This window comes from Microtus pennsylvanicus, chromosome 1 (assembly GCF_037038515.1).
Source record: "Microtus pennsylvanicus isolate mMicPen1 chromosome 1, mMicPen1.hap1, whole genome shotgun sequence".
Lineage (NCBI taxonomy): Eukaryota > Metazoa > Chordata > Mammalia > Rodentia > Cricetidae > Microtus > Microtus pennsylvanicus.
The window spans coordinates 28,684,737-28,708,496 of record NC_134579.1 but is presented as its reverse complement, the minus strand read 5'-3'; the positions used below and the strand labels follow the sequence as shown (position 1 = coordinate 28,708,496).

The 23,760-nt window shown below is 48.5% G+C and overlaps 1 protein-coding gene across 1 annotated transcript in view; it reads right to left on the bottom strand.

The window, feature by feature from the left end:
• Positions 1-12,925: 12,925 nt before the first annotated feature.
• Hunk (hormonally up-regulated Neu-associated kinase) overlaps positions 12,926-23,760 on the bottom strand; it is a 109,602-nt gene continuing 98,767 nt past the window's right edge. Inside the window, exons 10-11 of the mRNA XM_075959489.1 lie at positions 18,300-18,480; positions 12,926-16,290 (exon numbers count right to left, since the gene is read on the bottom strand). Of these exons, the coding sequence (XP_075815604.1) occupies positions 15,632-16,290; positions 18,300-18,480 (840 nt within the window). The 3' untranslated portion in view covers positions 12,926-15,631. The remainder of the gene's footprint in view (positions 16,291-18,299; positions 18,481-23,760) is intronic.

The window sequence follows — 23,760 nt, the reverse complement described above, 5'->3', positions numbered from 1 at the left end:
CACGAGGCCCCAGGTGGATACTCAGCTCTGTGTGAACAAGGTGTGAACGAGGTACAGCAGCACATGGCAGCAGCCTCAGCGTGCAGGAGACAGAAGCATGTAGCTAGGAAGTTCAAGGTCATCCTTGGTTACATTGTGAGTCTGAGGCCAGCCTGGGTTAGGTGAGTTTCTGTCTCAATTTTTAAAAAAAATGTGATTTCTGGGGTAAATGATTTTCCCCCTTTTTTTCTCCTCTGCTGGGTTTGCAAATGCGCCTTTATGATAACAACTGTGGGGACGTCAGCTTTGCTAGCCCCACCTGCTATGTTTCTCTTGATGTAGACCTGTGGTTCTCCTTTTCACATTCAAGGATCAAAACCATCCTAAGATTCCCAACAACTTCCCCAGGACCTAGAAAATTATAGCTGTAGATCAACTGTAATCAGCATCTCTGCTGTTAGCAGAGATGGAATCCAGCCCCATGACTGCTGAAGGAGGCATAAAGCCTGGGCAATGCTGGGGCTCTGGTATCTTTCCTCAGACTCCGACACCCCATCCACGCTGTTCCCACAGCCTGCCCTCAAACTGCAGAGGTTTCTCTAGAGTAAACAAAAGTGTCTGGGGCACATTCTGAACACAAGTTGGTTACCTAGCTAGCCAGTTTGTGGTTGGATTGTGCCTTCACTATAAAAAATATATTGGAATCCCAACCCCCACTGTTTTAGAATGAGACCTTACCTCCTGGGGGGGGTGGCTAGAGACCGAATACCTCCTGTCTCTCCCTGACAAAATTCGTATTTTCCAGCCCAAAGTGACCATATTAAGAAGCGGAGCTTCTGTGGGGTGGTATGCTTAGGGTGTAAGTATTTCCCCTGGAAGGTTATGGGTTGGGGGCTTGTCCCCAGATGGTACCCTATCAAGGAGTGATTGGATCATGAGGGCACTAATGAGTTCAAAACTGAAGGAGCTGTTGAGGTACTGGGTAGGAGGGTGGTTTCGAGGGGACTCATTTCTCTCTGCTTCCTGTCTGGGATGAGATGAGCCACCTTGCCCTGTCAAGCTCTCACTATCACAGCACCCCCACCCGGTTGCGTCAAAGCCAAAGCAACGGATCTGTGGTCCGACACCTCTAAACTATGAGCCAAAGCAAATCCCTCTTCCTTCTAAGTTCTTTCTCTGGGGTCCTGTTCCTAGGTCTCTCGGGTACTTGTTTCTAGGTATTTGTCAGTGATGAAAGGGCTATCACAGGAGGAAATGGTTCCAAAAATGTGAGAAGGATGGGGCCCTTCTGGGGGGATTAGCGCCCTCATAAGAGGAAGACGCCAAATCTCACTCTGTTTACCATGTGAGGATTCGACAAGGAGGCAGCTCACCAGAGCTCAGCATGTCAGGACCCTGATCACAAATGTCCCACTCTTTACAGTATTTTCATTACATTGAGGACATCTTTTCCTTTTGGGAAGCCAAGCCGACTCAAACAGTGTCTGGGTTACAGTTACAGACATCTCCAAGATAAGAAGAGATGTTTAAAGTGGATCCTGATCCAATGTAACTGATATCCTTGGAAACAGAGCAGTGTAGACCCAGAGACAGACACACACAAAGAGGAAGTGAAGCTGCCGGAGAAACGCCATCCACAAGCCAAAGGAATGCCCAAGGCCATCGGAAACAGAAGGAGCTCACTCCAGCTTCCGGGAAGAGCCAACCCTACCCGCGGTTTGCCTCTGGACTTGCAGCCTGCAGAGCCACAAGCCGGCACACTTCTCTGTGCTTACGTTCCCACTCTGCTGCTTGACAGACGACCAAGACAGAAGGCGCCGGTCCAAGACAAACCGAACCATGTTAGGAAACGCAGGCAGTGGTTCTGAGTCAAGATGTTTCATTTCGATGCTTTCAGTGAGGTTTTGTAAGCTGGATGAGAAGGAGAAAGTGCGGGGTGATGCAAGCCTGAACTCTGTCGTGTCAGGTGAGGGCAGAGCTGGAGCGTCTTGCCTCATCTGGGGGAGCACTGTGGACTAAAGCTTCATGTGGAATGGCTCCTTTGCCTAGGGACATGCAGTCTTTTATGGCAGAATCAACATTTCTAACTCTTGGGGCCACGGCGTTCTCTCCATCCGTCGAGGTGGATTTTGATGTGTCCAAAAAGGTGTCCTTGAGACTTATGGAAATGGAAAAGTCAATTATAGAGGAACGTGTGCTGGAGGCTGGAACAGCACGTAGCTTTACGCTTAATGAAAATGATAGAGAGTCAGGATCAGAGAGTCCCAAACTTCACACAAAGTAGAACACTAGACAAGTGGGGCACTTGTCGTGTGGCAGGGAACATTTGGAGACAAGGCCATGAGCAGATGGCAAAGACAGAAGTCAGCCGTGGATCACAAAGGGCCTGCTTTGTCACTGACAAGCGGTGACAAAGTCATCATGCCAGACCATGCGCTGTGAGCACAGTGGCCGACGTGTTCTGTTCAGATGGAAGGAAACTTTGTCCACCCGGGGAATGTCTGTGAAATTTTGCCAAGGACTTTGAATCATGAACTTAAACTATGAAGTCTTGGCATTTGCTCTGATTTTTCAAGGGAAGTTTGAGAGGCGGGGTGGGGGGAGAACACATGTTTTTGAGAAAAATAGTAACTGATCGTGGAACATGGCGTTTCTATTATAATCCTGAAGCAAGACTTCAATTCTATCCCAAGACTTAGGGGGGAAAACCCATTTAAAACCGGAAGGCGAGAGGACGCTAACTTGGTCCCTTACTGTCAATGACATTGTTCACTAAGGAAAGGCTGAGCTGACCAGGTTCTTTCACACACAGACACTAAGGTGGTAAGTAAATGCTGGCCAGGTTTTCCTTTTGGCTGGCAGCTTACTTTCTTTAAAGAAATTTTTGACAGAAGAGGCTGTGTCATGTGCTTGATTACTGATCTGCTTCGGCACACATGGGTCTAAAGAACTTTCTACTGTTAATCTGGTTTTTAAATCCACTCAAGAAAAAAAAAAAGAATTGGATTTGCCACCATTGCTAACAGTCAAAGAGCATAAGGAACTAGGGCTTCTTGGAGAACTTACCTGATTCTAGGTTTGGGGCAAGGAACATTCTAGATGATCCTGGTGCAGTGGTAGAGCCAGGAGGCAAGGAAGGGCTCAAAAAGCAATGGGAAAGAAGCATGGTAAAGAGCCCCAGAGTCGGCCAGAAAGGAGTCCAGAAGCCAACAGGAGAACCAGCTGAGCAACAATAGATAATGCAGCATTAGGTTATAACCCAAAAAATAAATACCCGTGATTCCATGCGGATATAAGGTACGTGATTATGCGAATAACATTGTGAGGGAAAGGAGACCCGTCTTCCTTCCAGGAGACCGCCACATGGGGTATGTAAATACTCCCTCTCTAGGACATGGGCTCTATCCTGTCCATTTGTACTCTGAGAGTGCTAGACTTAGTGACTTACCAAGGCTACAGTAGAGAAAGTGGGAAGGGAGAGCTTCTCAAGGGAGGAAGCTGAACTGTGCTGTAGGAAGAGGGACCACACATGCATGGATTGGCTCTGACCACCACACGCAGCCTGGGAGGGATGTGTCATTTACGGCCTTCTTGACAGACCCCTGTAACTCCTCTGACCGTGGTGAAAACAGACACTCTCAGGTGAGGGATCTGCAACAGGACCCCTGCTGGTCCCCGGCAAACCTTAAATATAGTTATTGATATACTCACAAGACAGTTGTGTGAAGACTCAAACACATAGAAAGATGTCATGTGAAGTCAGAGGTAGAGGATGGACCAAACAAAGCCAAGGTTACCACTAAAAACCTGAAGCAGGAAGAGAAGGGGAGAACCCTGACCCAGAGGCTCGCAGCATGGCCTTGTTAGAACCCCAGTTTCATCCTTTGTAGATCTGTAGGTGAACATGGTTCTATTTTGAGCCATAAAGTTCATGGTAATTTTATATTACAGACCTAGGAAATAAATACAGCCAGAGAAACATGGGTGAGGAAGCATCTGACAACCCATGGCAGACTGATTATAAAATGAGGAAATGGTTAGATTATAGATGACAATAGAATTCAGACCCCCCACTTCTAAGGTAAATAGTCCATGAAGCTACACTTCTATAGCAATGGGCCCAGATGGCCACAGTTAGTTCAATGACCGTGGGCTTTGCTTCCAACTCCAAACCAATCAGAAAGAAGCCAGATAAGCTCCTTAAACCAGACACAAAAGATGTCCTACATCTAATGTCTTAGACATCATTCATTCACTAGTGTCTTAGTTAGGGTGATGAAACACCATAACTAAAAAGCAAGATGGGGGGAAAGGGGTTTGATGGACTTCCATTTCTACATTGTAGTCCATCACTGAAGAAAGCCATGATAGGAACTCAAGCAGGGTAGGAACCTGGAGGTAGGAGCTGATGCAGAGGCCATGGAGGGGTGCTTCTCACTGGCTTGCTCTTTGTGGTTTACTCAGCCTGCTTTCTTTAGAACCCAGGACCACCAACCCAGGGATGGCAACACCCACAATAGGCTGGACCCTCCTAAAACAATCACTAATCCAGAAAATGCCTTACAGCTGGATCTTAAGGGAGAATTTTCTCAACTGAGGTTTCTTTCCTTCGGATAACTCTAGCTTGGGTCATTTTGACATAAAACTAGCCAGCCCATCTAGATAGTCTACCTCCACATTCCTCATGCCAACAACTGCCAACCAGTGAGCACCCACAACCTTCCTTTTTCCTCTCACTAGCCTCCCCGCCCTCTGCCTGTGAATCTGTCAAGTGCAAATAAAGTCTAGTGTTCACCTACCTTGCTACAACAGCTTTGAATCATCAGGCTGCTTTTCTAGGGTAAACTTTGCTGCCCTGTTTCTGGTATTTGTGAATGATTGACTAGAGTAGAGCAGGCATGATAAAACCCCACGCTGGATGGTTTAAACAACAAGCCTATGTTGCAGGATATTTGATCACACTGTATAAAGATGTGTCTCTGTCCTTCTTCACCTGCCTAAGGCACCTTCTGATTGGTTTAATAAAAAGCCAAACAGTCAATAGCTAGGCAGGAAGGATAGGTGGGACTTCCAGGCAGAGGTACAAACTCTGGGGAAAATCTGGGGTGGGGATTCACCATCAAGATGCAGAGGATGATGGGTGTACAATATAGAGGAGAGGTAATGAGCTACATGGTGGAATGCAGATTTTTATAAATGGATTAATTTGAGTTTTAAGAGCTAGTTGAGAATAAGCCTAAGCTAAGACTGAGCTTTCATACTTAATAAGAAGTCTCCATGTCATTATTTGGGAGCTGGTAGTCCAAAGAAAGACCTGTTACAAGCCTACATCCTAGAGTTCTGGAGACTGAGGTTCAAGAGAAAATTATTGCTGGATGGGTTTCTTCTGAGGACTTAGCAGTAAGATGGCTGCCTTCATGCTTTGTCCTTGAATTCCTGGTGTCTGACTGCTCATGTTTCTTCTTCTTACTAGGATGAGGGTGAGACCAGATGAGGGTCTATCCTAAGGAGGTCATCTTAATCACCCCTCTAGGGGTCCTACCTCTAATGCATTTACACCCATTCAGCCAGTCATCCATTCATTAGCCTTGATATTTGATTATAAATGCTGCTGGATAAATCCAACATATAATTTTGAAAATGCCTTGACTTCAAAATTTAATTCAAAAGATATGTAACTTTGGAGAAGAGGTTTTGCTTTTGTTTCCACAGGAAATGAGAATCTGTGGGTTCATTCTTGGTTAAGAAAAATAAAGTTTGGTTGAGAACGACCCCTTGGAAAATCTCCAGTGGGAACGGATGACCCAGATGATCCAACATTTCAGAGTACATTTGTTGCAGTTTTCTCTGAGTTCTACAACCAGAACAGCTTCAAGACTGTTCGCTGAGATAATCAAGCCTCACAAAAATATTCCAATCAAAACTTGACCATAATTCTAAATTTTCATTAGGTCCCAATAAGATTATCAGCATCCCCAATCATCAGGAATTAGCATAGAAACTACAAAACAATGGATTATGGATATTTTTCTTTGTTTAGAGTATTGGTTACAAGTTGTTATAGATAATGGTCAAGAAAAAAAACAAAGGAGATCAGATTCAGAGTTCTTGTTTTGCAAAAAAAAAAAAAGGGGGGGGGGTACTGTGGAACAATGGCCTTGTATCCTGTAAAGATTTGTCACTTGTATTAGTTTAATAAAATGCTGATTGACCAGTAGCCAGGCAGGAAGTAGAGGCAGGGTGACCAGACTACAAGAATGCTGGGAAGAGGAAAGGCTCAGTCTACAGTTGTCACTCAGGCACAGAGGAGGCAAGATGAGAATGCCTCACTGAAAAAAGGTACCAAGTCTGCCGGGTGATGGTGGCGCATGCCTTTAATCCCAGCACTCGGGAGGCAGAGGCAGGCAGATCTCTGTGAGTTCGAGACCAGCCTGGTCTACAGAGCTAGTTCCAGGACAGGCTCCAAAGCCACAGAGAAACCCTGTCTCAAAAAACCAAAAAAAAAAAAAAAAAGTACCAAGTCACATGGCTAACACAGACAAGAATTATGGGCTAATTTAAGATGTAAGAATTATCTAATAAGAAGCCTGAGCTAACAGGCCAACCAGATGAAAATTAAGTAGGCCTCTGTGTGTTTCCTTGGGACTGAATAGCTGAGGGACTTGTCGGGACAGAAACCTCCATCAACACTGCCCCATGATGCTCTCTCTCTGTCATGAAGACAACTGAACAGAAACTTTATCCAGTCTTTAGAAATCCTTTCTGGGTCAGGTATTAGGCTATGGTGATGAGAAAGGTAAGTAGTGCATCATCCATCCACCCTCCTGCCTACCTATAATTGCGTGTTTGGACCCCACACATCGGTACAAGAAAAAGTGAGGGGTTATCCCAAGCTCTTCATAAATTTAATGACTGCCATTCAGTATATCAGGGCTGCAGTGCTAACTTGCCAAGAGGAGGGCAGGGTAAATCCAATCCACACAAACCCTTTTCCTTTAAACCCACCCCAGATCCCAATCTCTTAACATACTCATCCTCATGTCCACCTTCCATGAAGGCTAAAGATTATGTCCACTTTCCATGAAGGCTAAAGATTATGTCCACTTTCCATGAAGGCTAAAGTTTATGTCCACTTTCCATGAAGGCTAAAGATTATGTCCACTTTCCATGAAGGCTAAAGATTATGTCCACTTTCCATGAAGGCTAAAGTTTATGTCCACCTTCCATGAAGGCTAAAGTTTATGTCCACTTTCCATGAAGGCTAAAGTTTATGTCCACTTTCCATGAAGGCTAAAGTTTTGCAAAAGGGAGTGAGTTTAATGCCAGAAGCCAAGGCCTCCTAAAGAAGACACTCCCCTTGCGGTATCTATTAACTCTGGACTCCTTTTCTGAGGTAGTGGTTTGAGAACTGTGCTTGAGACAGATGGTGCTACCCCCAACCACGTGTTCTTCGAGGCATCATTTCTCCATCCTGGCCTTAAAGAGAAGTTCATGACTTCAGCTTCCAGCCATGCTTTGCTGAAGTGTTCCAAAGCAGATGGAACAAGGAGAGTTGGACTGAGAACATTCAGGAAACGTTAAAGTCTGCTGAGAAATCAGCTGAGTTATAAGAGCTACACTTCAAGCAGCTGCCCTGTGCTCATCCTGAGAATTTGTGTTTCCTGGTGTCGCTTCACACTCCAAGGACTGGAGCCCAGAGACAGGTCAATTCCAAGGTCGCTGTGAATCTCCGAGATGGCCAATCTGAGAGAGAGAACGGCTCATGTAATTGAAGTGGCCGTGGGTGGGAAGGACACTTGAATGGGCTATTTGGAGCTCTGACTCAGACACAATTTGTCTTTCAGAGGCAGGGATACTTATCCGGCCCGTGGCCCCACGTCATCCAGTTGGAACAATGGCCGTGACTAGTCTAGGAGTGTCAGACAGCTTCACATCGGTCCTCCATTTAGATCTTGAGTAAGCGCTCCCTTTCGCAAAAGAGAAATGGGAAATGGCTTGAAGTGGAAGGAGCTTGATGACGGGGGCAATGTTCACCTCTTCACAGTGGAGACAGGAAAGGATCCCAGTGTGGGTTACTCAAAGGCTGGCATCAGCAGGCTGGCATCATCAGCATGACTGGACCCAAGCATTGCTGCATTCGTGATGGCAAAGGACCCTGGACATCCGCTGTGGGTTGCGTGTGGCTTGGATGTGTGCCCCTAAAGGATTCACGCATTGAAATTTGATCCCCATTGTGAGGTGTTACAAGTATGGAAATGTTTATACACCTCTGTGTTTAGAGGAGGCACTCTGGGAGCCGATGCGACTCCATGAGGTCATGAAGATGGAATTCCACTGCTGAACAGTAGTGGCTCTGGAGGAAAGAGAGGCCCGAGCAGGGACACACACATCTGTTCCACATCTCTCAGCAGGTAATGTTCTGCAGCAGCCAGGAAGGTCTTCTCACTTTGGGACCAGAACCCTGAGCTAAATAAACTTTTGAAATAAAGTTATACAGCCTTAGGCACTTGGTTAGAGTCATGGAACGTAGACTAATCCCCAAAGCAAAACAAAGAACGATAAAGTCTGAAAAGTCAGAGTCTCTCCTGACCTCTGCTTCCCATCAGGTTAAATCACCTTCCAAACACTGTAAGTTAGCATGCCCTGCCCCTTCTGAGAATACAGAAAGTCCAAGCATGACGAAGGGAACGCTCTGTGTGTCTGTCTATCTGTCTCTGTCTCTCTGTCTGTCTGCTGTCTCCCTTTTTTCTCCCTCCCTCCCTCCCTCCCTCCCTCCCTCCCTCCCTCCCTCCCTCCCTCCTTCTTTCCTTTCTCCTACCTTCTTTCTCTGGACCTTGAACATATTTATGACACAGAAAATATGACATCTTGCCAGGTGGTGGTGGCGCACGCCTTTAATCCCAGCACTATGGAGACAGAGACAGGCAGATCTCTGTGGGTCCGAGACCAGACTGGTCTACAGAAGGAGTTCCAGGACAGTCAGAACTACATCCAAATACCCTGTCTTGAAAAAACAAACAAAAGAAAAAAAGAAAACATGACACTTGACAGTGGAGACAAAATCAAGGCTCAGCCAACTATGTCCCGAGGGCTGAAAGTCAACTGTGGTCTGGCTTTGTATATTCACCAGATAAAATAGATTTAATATCTCAGATCCTTGTGAAAAGGGACCAATTAAAAGGACATTTCTGTTAGTTTGTTGCTGTTGTTGTTATTGTTGTTTAAAAGCCAAACCAGAACAAAGAAAGATAATCCTCTGAAATGAAAATGTGGTGGTCCTTTATAGAAAAAGTTGGCAGAGCTCTGTTTAAGAGGGGATTTTTTTTTAAAAAAAAAATTTAGCTGAGCACACTGGGAACACATGGAAGAGGTAGAAGTTTTATTCTCAAACCAGGGAACTTTCTGGAAGTCATTTCACGGCAAGGAAAAGCGTAAATGAGCACAGCAGACGGGACAAAAGTCACAAGATTTGTAGAATATTATTATTTAAACATTACTCTATGGCTCTCCATGTTAGTCTGTAGGGCACCCCTTAAAAAATAAAACAAGCCAACAAACAAAAGCTCACTCTGGACTAGGTGGCTTCCACAACAGCCATCTACCTGTCCCCCAGTCCGGATCTGAGGTGCTTTGAGGCCAGCCTCCTGCTGCAGACAGCTGCGTTCTCCCCTGTCCTCACAGGATCTTTCCTGTCTGCTGTCCCTCCTGGGAGGTGATCAGGTCTCACCCCAATGGCCTCATTTTAATTTGTTTCTAAAGGTGTCACATTCTGAGGTACTGAGGGCTTCAGCATGAATTTGAAGAGGACACAAAACACCCTAATGTGCTCTTCACAAATGAGATTAGAATTTACCAATGTGGTCCCTTTCTTTAGCAAAAATAACCGTTGGGCTGGGCCAACAGCTCATTTGCTATATTGCCTGCCTGGTATGCGTGAAGACCTCAGCTCCCTCCCCCAGGACCCACGCTGAAAACAGCAGTAACAAAAAAAGCAAACAAAAACCGGGATGTGACGGTTGCAATCCCAGTGCTGGGCACGCCCAGACAGGGACACACACACAGGTCAGCCAGCCTCGCTACTGGGAAAGGCCCATTAGCAATCTCATCTCAAAATACAGGTGGAGAGCAACGAATGAGTGTCAGACAAGGATGCCCTCTGGCTCCATGTACCCGCATGAGCTCTTGCACATACTGACACAAAGGGAAGATAATACTTTGATTGCCAATAGCTGCCATCACTGCATAACAGTAGAATGAGGCTTGTCCGATTTCAGCAGTATTTATTGATAGAGCCTCTCACTCTGTAGCCCAGCCTGGCCTCGGTGCAATCTTCCCTGCTTTAATCTCTCCAGTGTTGGGGCTGCAGGCATATACCACCAAAATCAGCCAGGGGAATATGAGATAGCTGTTTCTTCCAGGTTGGACAAGACTACCGCCATCTTGAAGCAGACTGGCTGTGATGCTCTGCCTAGGACCCTCATGAGATACGCTGAACATTCCCTCCAGGAGAAGAGAGGTCGTGAGACTCCCAAGGCTTTTGCAAATCCTCTTAAGGACCCTCCCCAAGGCCCCAATCACTGCGCTAGAGACGTAAACAACTGGGGTAGGATGGCTGTCCAAAGTCACTCCGGGGACTTTTGGGTGGTATGAGTCACCCACGGTCCTGTTTGTAACCCTAGTAAGTGGTCCAGTCATTCTGAGAAGATGCTGGTCTGTGCCCATATTGGGTCCTCCCCAACCTCTGGCTCCTAAAATAGTTTACTCTCTTCTGTGGCAGGCTTTGAGTTTCACTAGGATTTGTGTAGGGGACACATCTTTGCTGAGGAGACCATTAGGATCTGGGATGTGCTGTTAGGCAGGCAAAGTCCAAAGGATCCCGCACACGGGCTGCTAGAGGGGAGGACCCTGGTGAACCTCTGTCCAATTCAGGATGAAAAGTTTGCTCCCAACACAAGACTGCTGTCTGCCCCTTGTCAGCTGTCCGTGGTGAGATATCTCGAAAAAAAATGAATTTTGTTATTGCATGAAACTTAAATATAAGTTACAGACTTGAACAGAAGTTAAGGCCTTTGCTTACAACATAGGCCATCTTCTAAGTAGGGGAGGCACATGGTTCCAGCCTGGAAGCCAGAACCACTTACGTCTTCACCAGCAAATCTGGTTCCTGGTGGAGTTCTCTCTGCCCTGGGCCCCCTTCAATCATAAGCTGATTGACTCCAGTTGGTCCCAGTTTGCTCCATATCTAGCTGGTCTACACTCCCAGACGGGATTCCCCCAGACAGCTCATTGCGTGTGTGACATCTCGGATGCAGGCATCTGCGGAAGGTGAGTGGCAGAGTCACACTTCCTGGCCACCCTCCCCCACCGCTCCTGTGTGCCCACGAATACCAAATCCTAGAAGAGAGTGCTGTGCCAACACGTCTGTAGCAAAGAAGTACAAATACATACCCCCCGCCCCATTTGCATTTGGAACCAGATGCCTGAGAAGCTCCTTGAGCAAAGGGCAGCCACAGATAATACATTCACTTGCCACTCAGGAAACGCACTTCTTCCAGGGAAAAGTGATGACATCAAGTGGAACCCACTCCCAGCACTGCTCTGAATTATTCTCAGTGTGTCCGTGGTACACAGACAACAAACAGGGGAAACAAGAGGCTTTCTAGACCCTGCTTGAAGAAAGAGTCAGTTTTGCATTCTTTCCAAATTTGTCTCACTTTGTGATACGTCCCTGTGTAAATGTTCGATTGGTTTAGCCCCACAAACCCCCAGAGATTACAAGGGGCTTCTTCTACAACAGACTCAGAAGAAAACAAGAGAGTCCAAAAAAGGGGTCTGTCTGTCGAGCATCAGCAATCAGTGGAGTGTAGTAAGGTCCGAGGCCTAACAATCTGCTGTTCCTCAGTCATGGGCAGCTTTTCTGAGTGTGACTTAAGAATGCCCAGACAGTGCCTCCTGGGAACCTCAGAAGTGCCTTCTGCAGGGACAGCTTGATTTCCCTCAAGTTCCCTCTCAGCACATGGCCGCCAGTTCACCTGGGAACTCTGGGATATCATCTTTAAAAAGCCTGGGGTCACCGCGTGTGGTGGTGCACATCTGTAATCTCAGCCCTCGGAAGGCCAAGGCAGGACCGTGATAGCTGGGTATGGTGGCAGTGCATCAATGTGTACTCGGAAGGCTGAGGCAGGAGGATTATGACTTCATGGCGGCAAGCCTGGATGACCTTGAAGATGAAGACAAGAAAAAGAAGCAGTGGAAGAAGGAGAAAGAAGAGGAGGAGGGGGAAAGGAAGGGGAAGAGAGGAAGGAGGAGGCTAAGGCTGCACTAGAGAATCTTGGGTTCCTTCCGGCTCTGAAACGCTGCGATTCTTACAATAAAACATCAAAACCACACACCTGCCCCTTTATCTCTAACTTCAGAGCGAGCCTGTGCGGTAGCAACAGGAGCCCCTGCCTGCTTTGTAGCTATGCGACCTGCTGAGCTGTAGTCCCTGTGGGAAAGGGACACAATGATTTAAGGACGGTGGCACCTACCGAAAATGTCCTGCGAACAGTTACGAATGGTGTCTTGACTAGGACAATCCATACAGCAAATGTCCACCTACCCCCGTCACATACCCACCTCGTTCCCTGACCCAGGACCAGAAACAAGGACAAAGGCCACAAGCAAGACTCACGGCCATCCTTCTGTGATTCTCCCTGGGAAACCCTGACCCATCCATGTGAAAAATACGCTGTGTCATCCTGAGCTGCCAATCAGTCCATCAGCTGTCTCAACCTTTGTAAACACTCACTGCAGGTGAAATTAACCAGGCTACTAGAACAGAAAGTGCTCCCGAGTCCCTCCCCCCTCCATTCCCACTCAGATCTGTACCCAGAGCTTTAAGTGAATGGTGGTATTCTGTACCACACACTCAATGTTTTAAGAGGAGTAAATAAAGAAGCAGCCATAGTGAGGAAAAAGTGTATTTCACAGCCATTATAAAAGTACATATAGTCAATAATGGTGACATAAATACAGTCCTTACTCATGGCCAAACCGTACAGCTAAGATGGACTCTTCCTCCTGGACTTCACACAGTGACAGTTCGGTCATTCCCATCAGTAGCCACAGGCTGACTGAAATCACAGGCAAAGACTCATGAAGGACAGTCATGGGCCAAACAGACAACACACTCTGTACTTAACAAAAGGGTAGTCAAGTTTTCCATATAAATATAATAGAACAACAAAGAACTCAACATTCTTCTTTCACTTGGCTTCATAGATTTGTCTGTCAGGTGTAGACACACCGCAAAACGCAGCTAGTTTCCCCTCCACGCTCTACCACTGGGCTCACCACACACCTGAGTTCCGAGTCTGTTACCCCTGGCAACGCAGGCAGCTAGTTGTGTATCTGACACCTTTCTTGACGCATTCGCAGAATGGGAAACACTTTCTCCATGAGCTAACACCAACACAGGCACACACAAACGCACACGTGTGAGGAAAGCAAACAGCCAGAAAGAGACATAAGGGGCTACAGAAAAGGGGGGCACAGCACACAGGTATACATCCTGCCAACTGGCAGAGCCAGGCGGTTACAGCTGGCAGTTAGATGCTTCAGAAAGGATTCTTCATCCGTCAAACTCAAGCACACGACGCCAATTCAGCATCTGCAGATGAGTCTTCTCTTCCCTCTGCTTGCGGAGTTCTGTTTCAACATTAAGCTCTGGAAGCGCTGGCTGCCGGGAGGAAACCGGCCTTCTTAATGGTCCCTAGGGAGTGGGGGAGCCCCTCCCTGGGATTAAGCAGCCCAGGTCTTGCCAAGTTCAGCAAGGACTAGAGCATCTTGCTTCCAGGGTCAGCCAAATGTGTGTGTTCTTCTTGCCCTGTCAGAGCTGAGGGAGGCCGAAGGAACCCACCACTGGCAAATGAGAGACGGTGATGCTGTGTCTCATCCTTCCATGGCCACGACTGGCTTTGTGACGTTAAAGAAATTAGCCCACTTTACAATCAGTGGACTGAGATGACGAACCCGACTACATGCCTACAGCTGTGGTCTCTGATCACATCTGAAATAGACAAAGATCGAGGACTCTGGGCTATTCCATAACTCATCTCCTAAACCGACTGTAACCGGACTTGTGCCGGTCCTTCGTCTCCTTACAAAGCTGCCCATGACTGAGCAGTCCCCCGCTAAGGACCAGGATCCACATGAGACAGTCCCCCATCAAGTGCCAGCTGGACAGGATTCGACAACACCAGATTCCACAAGAGACACAGGGTGCCACAGCCACGAAATCAGAAACGCATCTTTGGTTCAATCCTGGAGGGGAAAGGTGCAGAAGACAACATGGACCGAGAGCCTGTTTCGGGGACCCTGCTTTCCTTGGGGACAAACTATCCGTGAACGTGCTCCCAGTGGGCGAGCCTGCTCCCAGTCCCCAGCATAGCTAAGCTCCAGCTGCAGCCGAGAGATAGCACTGCACAGTGCGTGCCGCTTTCTTGCCGTCATCTTGACTCTGCCTCGAGAACCCCTTCTCTTTCTCCGGAACCACCCGGAGCTGCTGCCACAGTACAAACACAGGTTGGCCAGGTTGCTGTCCCTCATGCAGGCCACCATGGTCTAACGTTACTGCCATCACTACCCGAGACAGCTTTTTGGCCACCTGAGAGAAGCTGCATCCCTCAGGAAAACATGAATTTGGGAGAAGCACTTCTCATCTGGTCATTGAGGTTTTTTTTTTTTTAAATTGCTATTTTGAGACAGACACAGGGGTATACACTTGCCATTCCAGCACTTTGAAAGCTGAGGCAGGAGGATGAAGACTTTAAAGTCAGCCTGGGCTACTTAAGGGAGACCCTGACTCCCCCCCCCCCAAAAAAAAGTTACTTCAATTTAATAGCATCATATAAAGAAAGATTTCTTTGGACAAGTTCTTTCAATCCTCAGCAAGTTTCAATCAAAAAAAAAAAAAAAAAAAGGAAAAAGAAAGACAGAAAAGACAAATTAGAGAAAACATTGTAGGGCTTTTTTAGTCTTCGTGGTCCATGTGGGATCTCACTGTTGGGTTCCATCTTTGTCTGAGGCTCTATCCCATCTTCCTCTGGGGTTCCTGGGGTCCGGCAGTGTGACTCAACACTCCTGCCCTCCCGCAGGGACTCACTGTTCGGGGAAGAAGGGTTGCTTCCCTCTGTAGAATCCCTAGGCTGGGTGGACATCCGTGGAGTGGTATGGTCCCTATGAGTCCGTGACTGGTCACTGGACAGAGCAGTCTGTGAGAGGCACACACGTAGCAGAGGGAAGGAAGGCCTCCTACCGACCTGGAACTAAGAGTGGTCCAGCGACGGAGGTGTGGCTTTCAGCTCTGAACCCAGCTGGGGGATACTGGAGAGGGCTGGATGAAGGGTTGTAGGAAAGAGGGTCTCAGACTGGAATGAACGGCCCCTACAGATGGCCCTCCTGATTTTCAGCATCTCAGATGATCCCTAAGTGAGGCTGGGCTGGGTGTGCAGGCTTTGAGTCTGTGGATTATAACTGGTCCGAGCTTGGGACATTGTGAGGCAGGGATGAAGGATGCTCTTGAGAGGTTGACTGCTCATGCCCTGGTGTGTGTGTGGAGCTCTGTTCCATTGCTATTCTCATCAAAGACCACGAATCTTGTCATCCCGTGTTAACACTGGCCCTTGACACCATCAGCCATGTCAAAGGAGAGGCTGGAGGGGGCTGTGGGCTGCAGGGGGGACATGCTGGCCTCCAGGGACCTCTCTGAAGAAGGTTGCAGACTCTGATGCCGCTTCCTCAGCATCTGTCCAATACCCATCATGGGGAATCTTCCCCTGCTTTTCACACAGTTGGGGCTTCCCAGAGGCTGTGTGAGGCCATTGCTGGGAACTGGAGGAGGGGAACACACGCCCTCCTCTTTCGGGGAGCTGTTCTTCTCTTCATGCCCAAAAGAGACCAGCGTGGAATGCAGTGGAGTTTGGAGAGGTGACGTGCTTCCGGACAGTAGCCCTGGAGAGAGTGTCCTGTCACTAGAATTCCTACGAGCCAAGCTCACAGGTGAGTTCAGGATCCTATAATGGTGGGAAGGGGACACCAGTTCTATGTGGTCCTCGCGGTCCACAGACTCAAAGGAGTGTACCATATCCAGTAGCAGCGGCTCTTCCTTGGGGAGGACGCTGGCACTTCCTGGCCCTGACTGGTGTGGCTCTAGTTTCTTTACAATCCTGGGTGTCCTGGGAGGCGGGACAGGGATGAATTCCATGGAAGAAGAAGCCACACAATTGGAATCAGAGGTTTTGCGGAAAAGATTGCGGCAACCGAAGGAATCTGCATACCAGAAAACAAGACCATGAAAATCGTTTCAGAAAAGACTTACACGGCCATTTTGCCTGTATTGTCCCCAGCTTAACTGAGAAAGCAACCTGGTGCAAGGCAGGAAACCAAGGACCTGGGATAGTTAGAGGAAGCATCAACCAAAGCTCCTGACATCCCAGCCGGAGCCCCAGAAGTCCTTCTAGAGTAAAGGAGTACAGAGGCTAGCCCCGAAGCCAAGTCTAACATCTACTGCCCCTTGATAACTGAAAATTCCTGACGCTACCAAGAGTCCTTTGAACTCTCAGGTTTACCTGCTCAACAGAACACCCATTAAAGCTTGGAGGTATGTAGAGTCTGACATACTGAACACCCACACATCTGGCTCCTTGACTGTTGACCCTGGAAGGACTTGTGTCCCCCAATTTTCTTGTTAAGTTTATCATGGTTAAAAAAGAGATATGTAACAGAAAGTTCATCAACGTAGGTTATTTTTGTCTACAGTTCAGCCTCCCTAGTGGCTTTGAACACAATGCAGCCTCCTCACCTTCAAACAGAAATATGTAGCAATACGTAGCAAAGGAACCAGCCAATGCCCAGACCTTTTAAGTTGGCAGAGACCAGAATCCAGGTTTGTGAACCCTACCAGGAAAGAGATGGAAAACCCCAAGAGGCTTGACAGGTGGGGGAATACAGCCAAGTTTATGCAGAATAAGCCCTGTCTCAGGCTCTTCTCAGTGCATAACATTTTATGGGCTTCATCACCGGCCAGCTGCAGGAACAAGCTGCTGCCCGGTGGGGGTGATTTCAGGAGCAGTCGAGGCCACTGAGAATCTCCCCTGCTCACATAAATAAATGCTCAGACGCAGAAATAAATCTCCTCAGGCAGCACATGCCTGAGATGCGACAGCAGAACGAAGTAAGATTTCTTTAATGGCTAATACTGTCAGTGCTCTGGCTGGCTCGTGAGCATTGCTTCCTCCGTGAGGTCTGCTGTGTTTGTGTACCAAGACAGGCTGCTTTGGGCAATGACGGGATATTAGCCACCACCCCGGAGTCACGCTAAGCAAAGCAACAAGCCTGAATTAACCTCAGATGGCCACAGCCCTCTGTGAGCCTCTATAAATAAATAATAAAGCCGCTGCAACCAGCCTATAGTATGGGAGCAGTCCCGCCTGAAGATTCCACGTTAGGACACCCCCAGCTTCCGTGTCTCCCTCCCCAGGGGTGTTTCTCCCATGCGTCTCAAACCTGTGACATCCTGGAAGGAGCCTCACCTGTATCAGTTATCAACAATGGACTGGATTCTGAATCAGAACACATTAATCTTACTTAGAAGGTCCAGCAATCAGTGGCAATTACAACTAAGGGACTCAGTGAAAGCCTTCAGCCCCCAACAACTGGGACTTGAACTTGGGTCTGAGAACCCTACCGCCACTCCAGAACCCAGCCACAGCAGCCACAGTTGAATGCCTCATGGGACCGTTTCTAAGAAAAGCTCCAATTAGATCTCACCCTCCAGCTCCACCTCCTGCTCCTACCTACCTACCCAGTTGATCCTGTAATCTCATGTATTCATTCTGGGCCCACAACATCGTGTGTGCCGCCCGATCTCTCAGCCTGCACATCAGCCTCTAGTCCTATGCCCTAAATCTCCTTCTGTGATACCTTATACCCTCGCCTCTGGTCCCACAATACCACGCAACCAAATCTCTGCTCCTACAGGCCACGAGCCCCCAGACTCTCAAACCACAATTATCTACCCGATCTCCACTCCTACAGTACCCCGCACCCCAGCCTCTGCTTCCTCCATACCCCGCACCCCAGCCTCTGCTCCCTCCGTACCCCACACCCCAGCCTCCGCTCCCTCCGTATCCCACACCCCAGCCTCCGCTCCCTCCGTACCCCACACCCCAGCCTCCGCTCCCTCTGTACCCCACACCCAATGTACCCAAAGGCACAGTCACCTCTGTCCTGAGCCTTCACAAGCACCCGCAGGGAGCAGGACCGCGGAGCTGACCCACCTTTGTCGGGAAAGCCCGCCTTGGAGGCCTTGCGGTCTTTGAGGAGGGCTTTGGTGTTCTGGATCTGGGTGATGAGGGAGGCTGAGGGTTGTTTGTGCGAGGGCAGGCTCTTGTCCGGCTTCTTGGAAAACGGACGATGAAGAAAATCTCCCCTTTTCTCTTGTTCTTTGGGCTTTTTATCCTTCCAATCAAAGTAAACAGACACAGTGAGACACCCACGAGAACTGACTTTAGGAGTCTTCTCTGAAAAGTCACCCAAATAGACGAGGGGAACTCCAGCTTTTAAATGCAATATACTTTGTGATGTGTGGATGAAGGGTGGTGGGGGCTGAGGTCTAGCCCATGCTCCAGGCGGAAGCTCCCTCTGCCCGGGAGCAAATAAACCTGGTCTCTCTCTAGCTCACTCGCCCTGCATCAATGTGTTCCAGAGTGGTCAAGGCCACCCTATGTGACCAGGTATTCTGGAAAAATCTGAAGGAACTAAGGAGCAAACAACTCAGAGTTCTAAAGAACTACTGTGAGCATTTGAAGCGCTACCCTACTGTGTGCATCTGAAGCATTGTCCTACTGTGTACCTCTGAAACACTGTCCTCCTGTGTGCCTCTGAAGTGCCGCCCTACTGTGTGCCTCTGAAGCGCTGCCCTTCTGTGTGCATCTGAAGCACTGCCCTACTGTGTGCCTCTGAAGCGCTGCCCTACTGTGTGCCTCTGTAGCGCTGCCCTACTGTGTGCCTTTGTAGCGCTGCCCTACTGTGTGCCTCTGTAGCGCTGCCCTACTGTGTGCCTTTGTAGCGCTGCCCTACTGTGTGCCTCTGTAGCGCTGTCCTACTGTGTGCCTCTGTAGCGCTGTCCTACTGTGTGCCTCTGAAGCACCGCCCTACTGTGTGCTTCTGAAGCGCTGCCCTACTTTGTGCCTCTGAAGTACTGCCCTGTATATGCATTTGAAATACTGCCCAAGTTAGGCATGGGGGTGCAGACCTCTAATTTATTGTTCTGAGGTTAAGTAAGGAGGATTTCAAGTTCAGGGCCAGCCTGACTCACACAGTGAGACCTGGCTGTGGTCAATCCTTCAACTTGAATGGATTGAGAAACATGTAGGAACTATAAAAGCCTGCTTCTGGGGGTGTCTATGAGGGCCATTCCTAGGGCCTTTAGCTCATGAGAGCACTGATCCTATTGACGCATCTGCTGATGGCTTCTAAACTTAACAGAATGTTGGGGAGAGGTGACACCTAGGGAGGTGGGGCTTGGCTGAGAGAGAAAGGTTGCTCAGTGTGTGTTATTGGCAGCTATATTTTGTCCTGGCCTCTTCCCGTCACTCCATTTTTCCCTGTCTGCTACGATAAAACCAGCTCTGCTGTGTCCTTAACCCTATGGCCTGAAACCTCTGAGATCGGAAGCAAAATAAATTGTACTATAGGTTGTTTTCTCAGGCAGATAGCACAACAATGAGAAAGTCCACCATAGATCCTGTCCAAATTCATCCGTCCACCCACCCATCCATTCATCTATCCATCCATCCATCCATCCATCCATCCACCCATGCATCCATCTATCCACCCATCCTTCCATCTATCCATCCATCCACCCATCCATCCATCCATCCATCCACCCATCCACCCGTCCATCCATCATCAAGCTGTACAAACAGAGAGATAGCTGATTTCATTTAATCTTAGACCCAGTGTGTTTAGTCTAAACTGCACAGAGCCCCGAGAAGTCCTGTTGGGTTTGTAACCCTTTCTATTGTCTAAGCATGGGAGCTTTGCATGTATGCTGCTATTTTTTAGGCTGTAGATTGCATCGTTATAGAACTAGATCATAATCCCTCTAATGGGAGTGGACTTGACTGCTTGATTTGCCTTCAGCCCCGTGGCCTCTGGCATCAAGCCAGGTCCTTAGAAACAGCCTCACATTCAGCTGTTTGGAGGGAGAGATGTTCAGTGGAAACTGAACTGAATTAAAATTAATTGAGTTCAAGTTTCTGGGAATGGTGAGGCCACGAAGCAACTGCAGAAGGGGAAATCGTTTTCCTGGCCCTGACGACTACATTGATATTTACTGTTAAACAAGGCATCCCTGACTGCGTGCTGGGTGAGGGGAAAGGGCAGTTTCCCACATTTTTCTGCCTTTAAGTTGAAGGTTTTGCAATCCGAGGAGCTCATCTATTTTTCATTTATGTTCTGAGAAGCTTAGTGAGGAAGCATCTCTGCAATTTCACAAAGTGCCCTTCCCAACAAGGATGCCCAGCACCTCTGTAGAGAGCTCCTGATGACAGGGTCGCTCAGGAAAGAACAACAGGGGAGAATAGGAAGTGAGGATGCTGGGTATTTAGGACCACAGGAGATATAACCCCTAGCCAGTGAAGGGCGAGTGAGGCGGAGGAGAGGCCGCCCAGCTCCTGCAGCTTCTTCCATAGCTGCCACTGCCATTCCCGAGGTCACAGTGGGTAGTGATGAGGAAACAGACTGGGGCGGCCCAGTGATGGACCCCAGGAACAGACCGAAATGGATCTCCACAGCCCTCAAAGCCAGCACTGTGAGCCACTGACTCCACACGACTGGGGTGGGGTCAGAAGGTGGCAGTTGAGGGACACATGGCAGGAGGAGACTCCTAATAAAAGGGAGACTTCAGCTGCACTTCTGCCTTCCAGCCGTGCTTCCGGACACACGGTACCTTCCATCACGCAGGGATGCAGCGAGAAGCCCTTCCCTCCCCAAATGCTGGCACCGAGTCCTAGGACTTCCCAGCATCCGGAATTGTAAGAAATAAACTTTTGTTTTCATACATGATCTGGTCTTATGCATTCTGTTATAACAGCAGAAAATGCATGAAGCTGTCCAGGATACCATGAGTTGTATTCCAAGTGATCATGGGAAAGCCAGCAGGAGATGACCAGTTTTCCACTGCTCTCTGTTCCTCTTTCCACAAGACACAAACAGTTCACCCTTCTACCTTCTCTAAGGCAAAGGAGAACAAGCTTTTATAGCAACCACACGTGGAGACAGACGTACACAGAAACAAGCATGTGCATAAACACACAAACACACTCTCATAGCCACACACACAGCCACACAAATGTACACATAGACACAGACACACAGACAGATGCACATACAGACACACAGAGACAGACAGATGATAAACACACAGAAATTCAAATAAACACAGATATACACACACTCAGAGATGTACATACACAAGCACACACACACACATGCACGCGCATGTTCAGGCATGCACATGCATACAAACACACTCTGTAGCATAAAGGAGGATATGAAGGGTCTGTGTTGAAAAGTTCAGAAGAACTTCTTCCTTTGTACAGTTTTGTTTTTAATCTCTCTGTTCTTATGCAGTCACCATTTCTATCTGTTAACACTGCAGCTGGAAGAAACACACACGAGATACACGTTAACACCACAGCTGGAAGAAACCCACACGAGATACACGTTAACACCACAGCTGGAAGAAACACACACAAGATGCACGTTAACACCACAGCTGGAAGAAACACACACGAGATGCACATTAAAACAAAACTTCATAGAAAAGATCAAATTGCATTTGCCCTGGTTTAGAATTAAACAAAACAAAACAAGGCCAGCAAAGATCAGCAAAGGCTCTTCCAGGCTGCTATTCAGCCCCATGCACAGAGGTCTACCCCCAGCTGTGTGTGTGGGGGGGGGGGGGGAGGTCTACTGCAGCTCCTTCCCAGTCCTTTTGGGGGTTCTTGATAGTTGAAAAATCAGGTTATAAATCCAATCCAGGTCCAATCTCCCTACCCAGTAGCAAGAAGAGATGGGAGGGTCTGCTGCAGGGGGAGTCCAAGGCTGGCCCGGGAGACCAAGTTTTCCTGAGACCAAGGGAGGAATACTTGGCAATGCACAGGGGGCCTTCTATGGGAGAAGAGGGGGGATTGCTTACTGGTCCAGACCTTCAGGTATCTCTGCTAAGGCCATCTTTGTTGAACTTGTGTCCCAGCATGCTGTGCAAACCATCAGAACATATATCTCCACGGAGATTTTATAGTAACTATTTCCAGGGAGCACTGAAGAACACCCTTGAAGGGGACGACCCTCGGGCCAGTCCATGCGTAAGCGTAAGCGCAGATGTCCAACGGAACAGGGTTTACCGCTGATCCCACTGCCTCACACGCGTGCCAGTGATCACCCGGTTAGACCTTTCCATTGCTTAACCTACTTTCTGCAAAAGACATCCCCTAGGGAGCAGGATGGTAGCAGTGCCTTATACAACAGAAAACAGTCTTCAGTGACACAGACTACACTCTTCCGAGGGCATGCGTCCTGCCCACCAGTTCCGGGGCTGGCAGGGTCCTGGTTCCCTGATTCTCCTCCGTCAGGGTTCCCTAACATCCATGAGGCCCAGAGGACAGGTGAGGAAATCCACAGTCTCGACTCTTAGCATCGTTTCCTTAAAACCCACAGGACAGTTTTACATCAAGTCAGACCAGAAAGGATCACATGAGGTGGGTCGACCAAGCTCTGTGTGTGTGCACACGCACGCGCACGTCTACGGAGGCCAGACGGACATCAGTTGATAGTAGTTGTCGCTCTCAATCCTACTCTACAGAGTCGGGGTCTCTCGTGGAGCTCGGAGAGCACAGATTCGGCTAGCCCTGGGGATCCTAGCCCTGGGGATCCCTGTCTCCTGAGTTCTGAGGCTACAGGTGGGCCACTATGCCCACCCAGCTTTGATATGGGTGCTGGGGATCTGAACTCGAGACCTCACACCACAGCAAAGTACCTCGTCCCTGAGCCACTGTTCCAGCCCCACAAGCAGAAACCTGACCTCTGGCCACCAACCCTACCCACTAGAGGCATATACTAACAGTTACAAAATGACTGAACGTGAGCCCAGAAAGGGTGGCGTGCACCAAACTCCTTAGTACCCTGTACCAATGCACGAAACGGAGGTCCACTGAGCATTTAGAGATAGATGTGTAGCTGCCACTGATAGCCAAGCTGAGGGGACGGCCCAGTGCTCAGCCTCTAAGCCCTGAGCTCCCAGCTGGTCCCTTTCAGAGTCTCCCTTCCTGGCTGTCAGTAGAGGCACAACCGTCAGCAAAGAACAACCGCCATGATTGTGGCGGTGAACTCCATCCCTGACTCTCTGCAACCTCCAGGGAAGTGGCATCCCCATCTGTAACAGCAAGTGAGGTAGGTCCTTCCCAGCTCTGCAGCATGAGAAGAATCCATCCTGCATCTGTGTGGTATTCACAATGGCAAACCCCGACTTAGCAAGAACAGGTTCTGATTTAACAAGGGCAGGACGCCTCCTGTTGTCCCAGGTTGGCGGAAGAACTGCCCCTTGGGACACTGACTTCTCTCCCATACAGAGTGACTATGGTATGGAAGAGCCTGGGGCTCACTGGGAGCTTGACTGATAGTGAAAGACCTTTCACCCAGCTGCTTAGTGCATCAGAGCCAGCCACCTCTCCT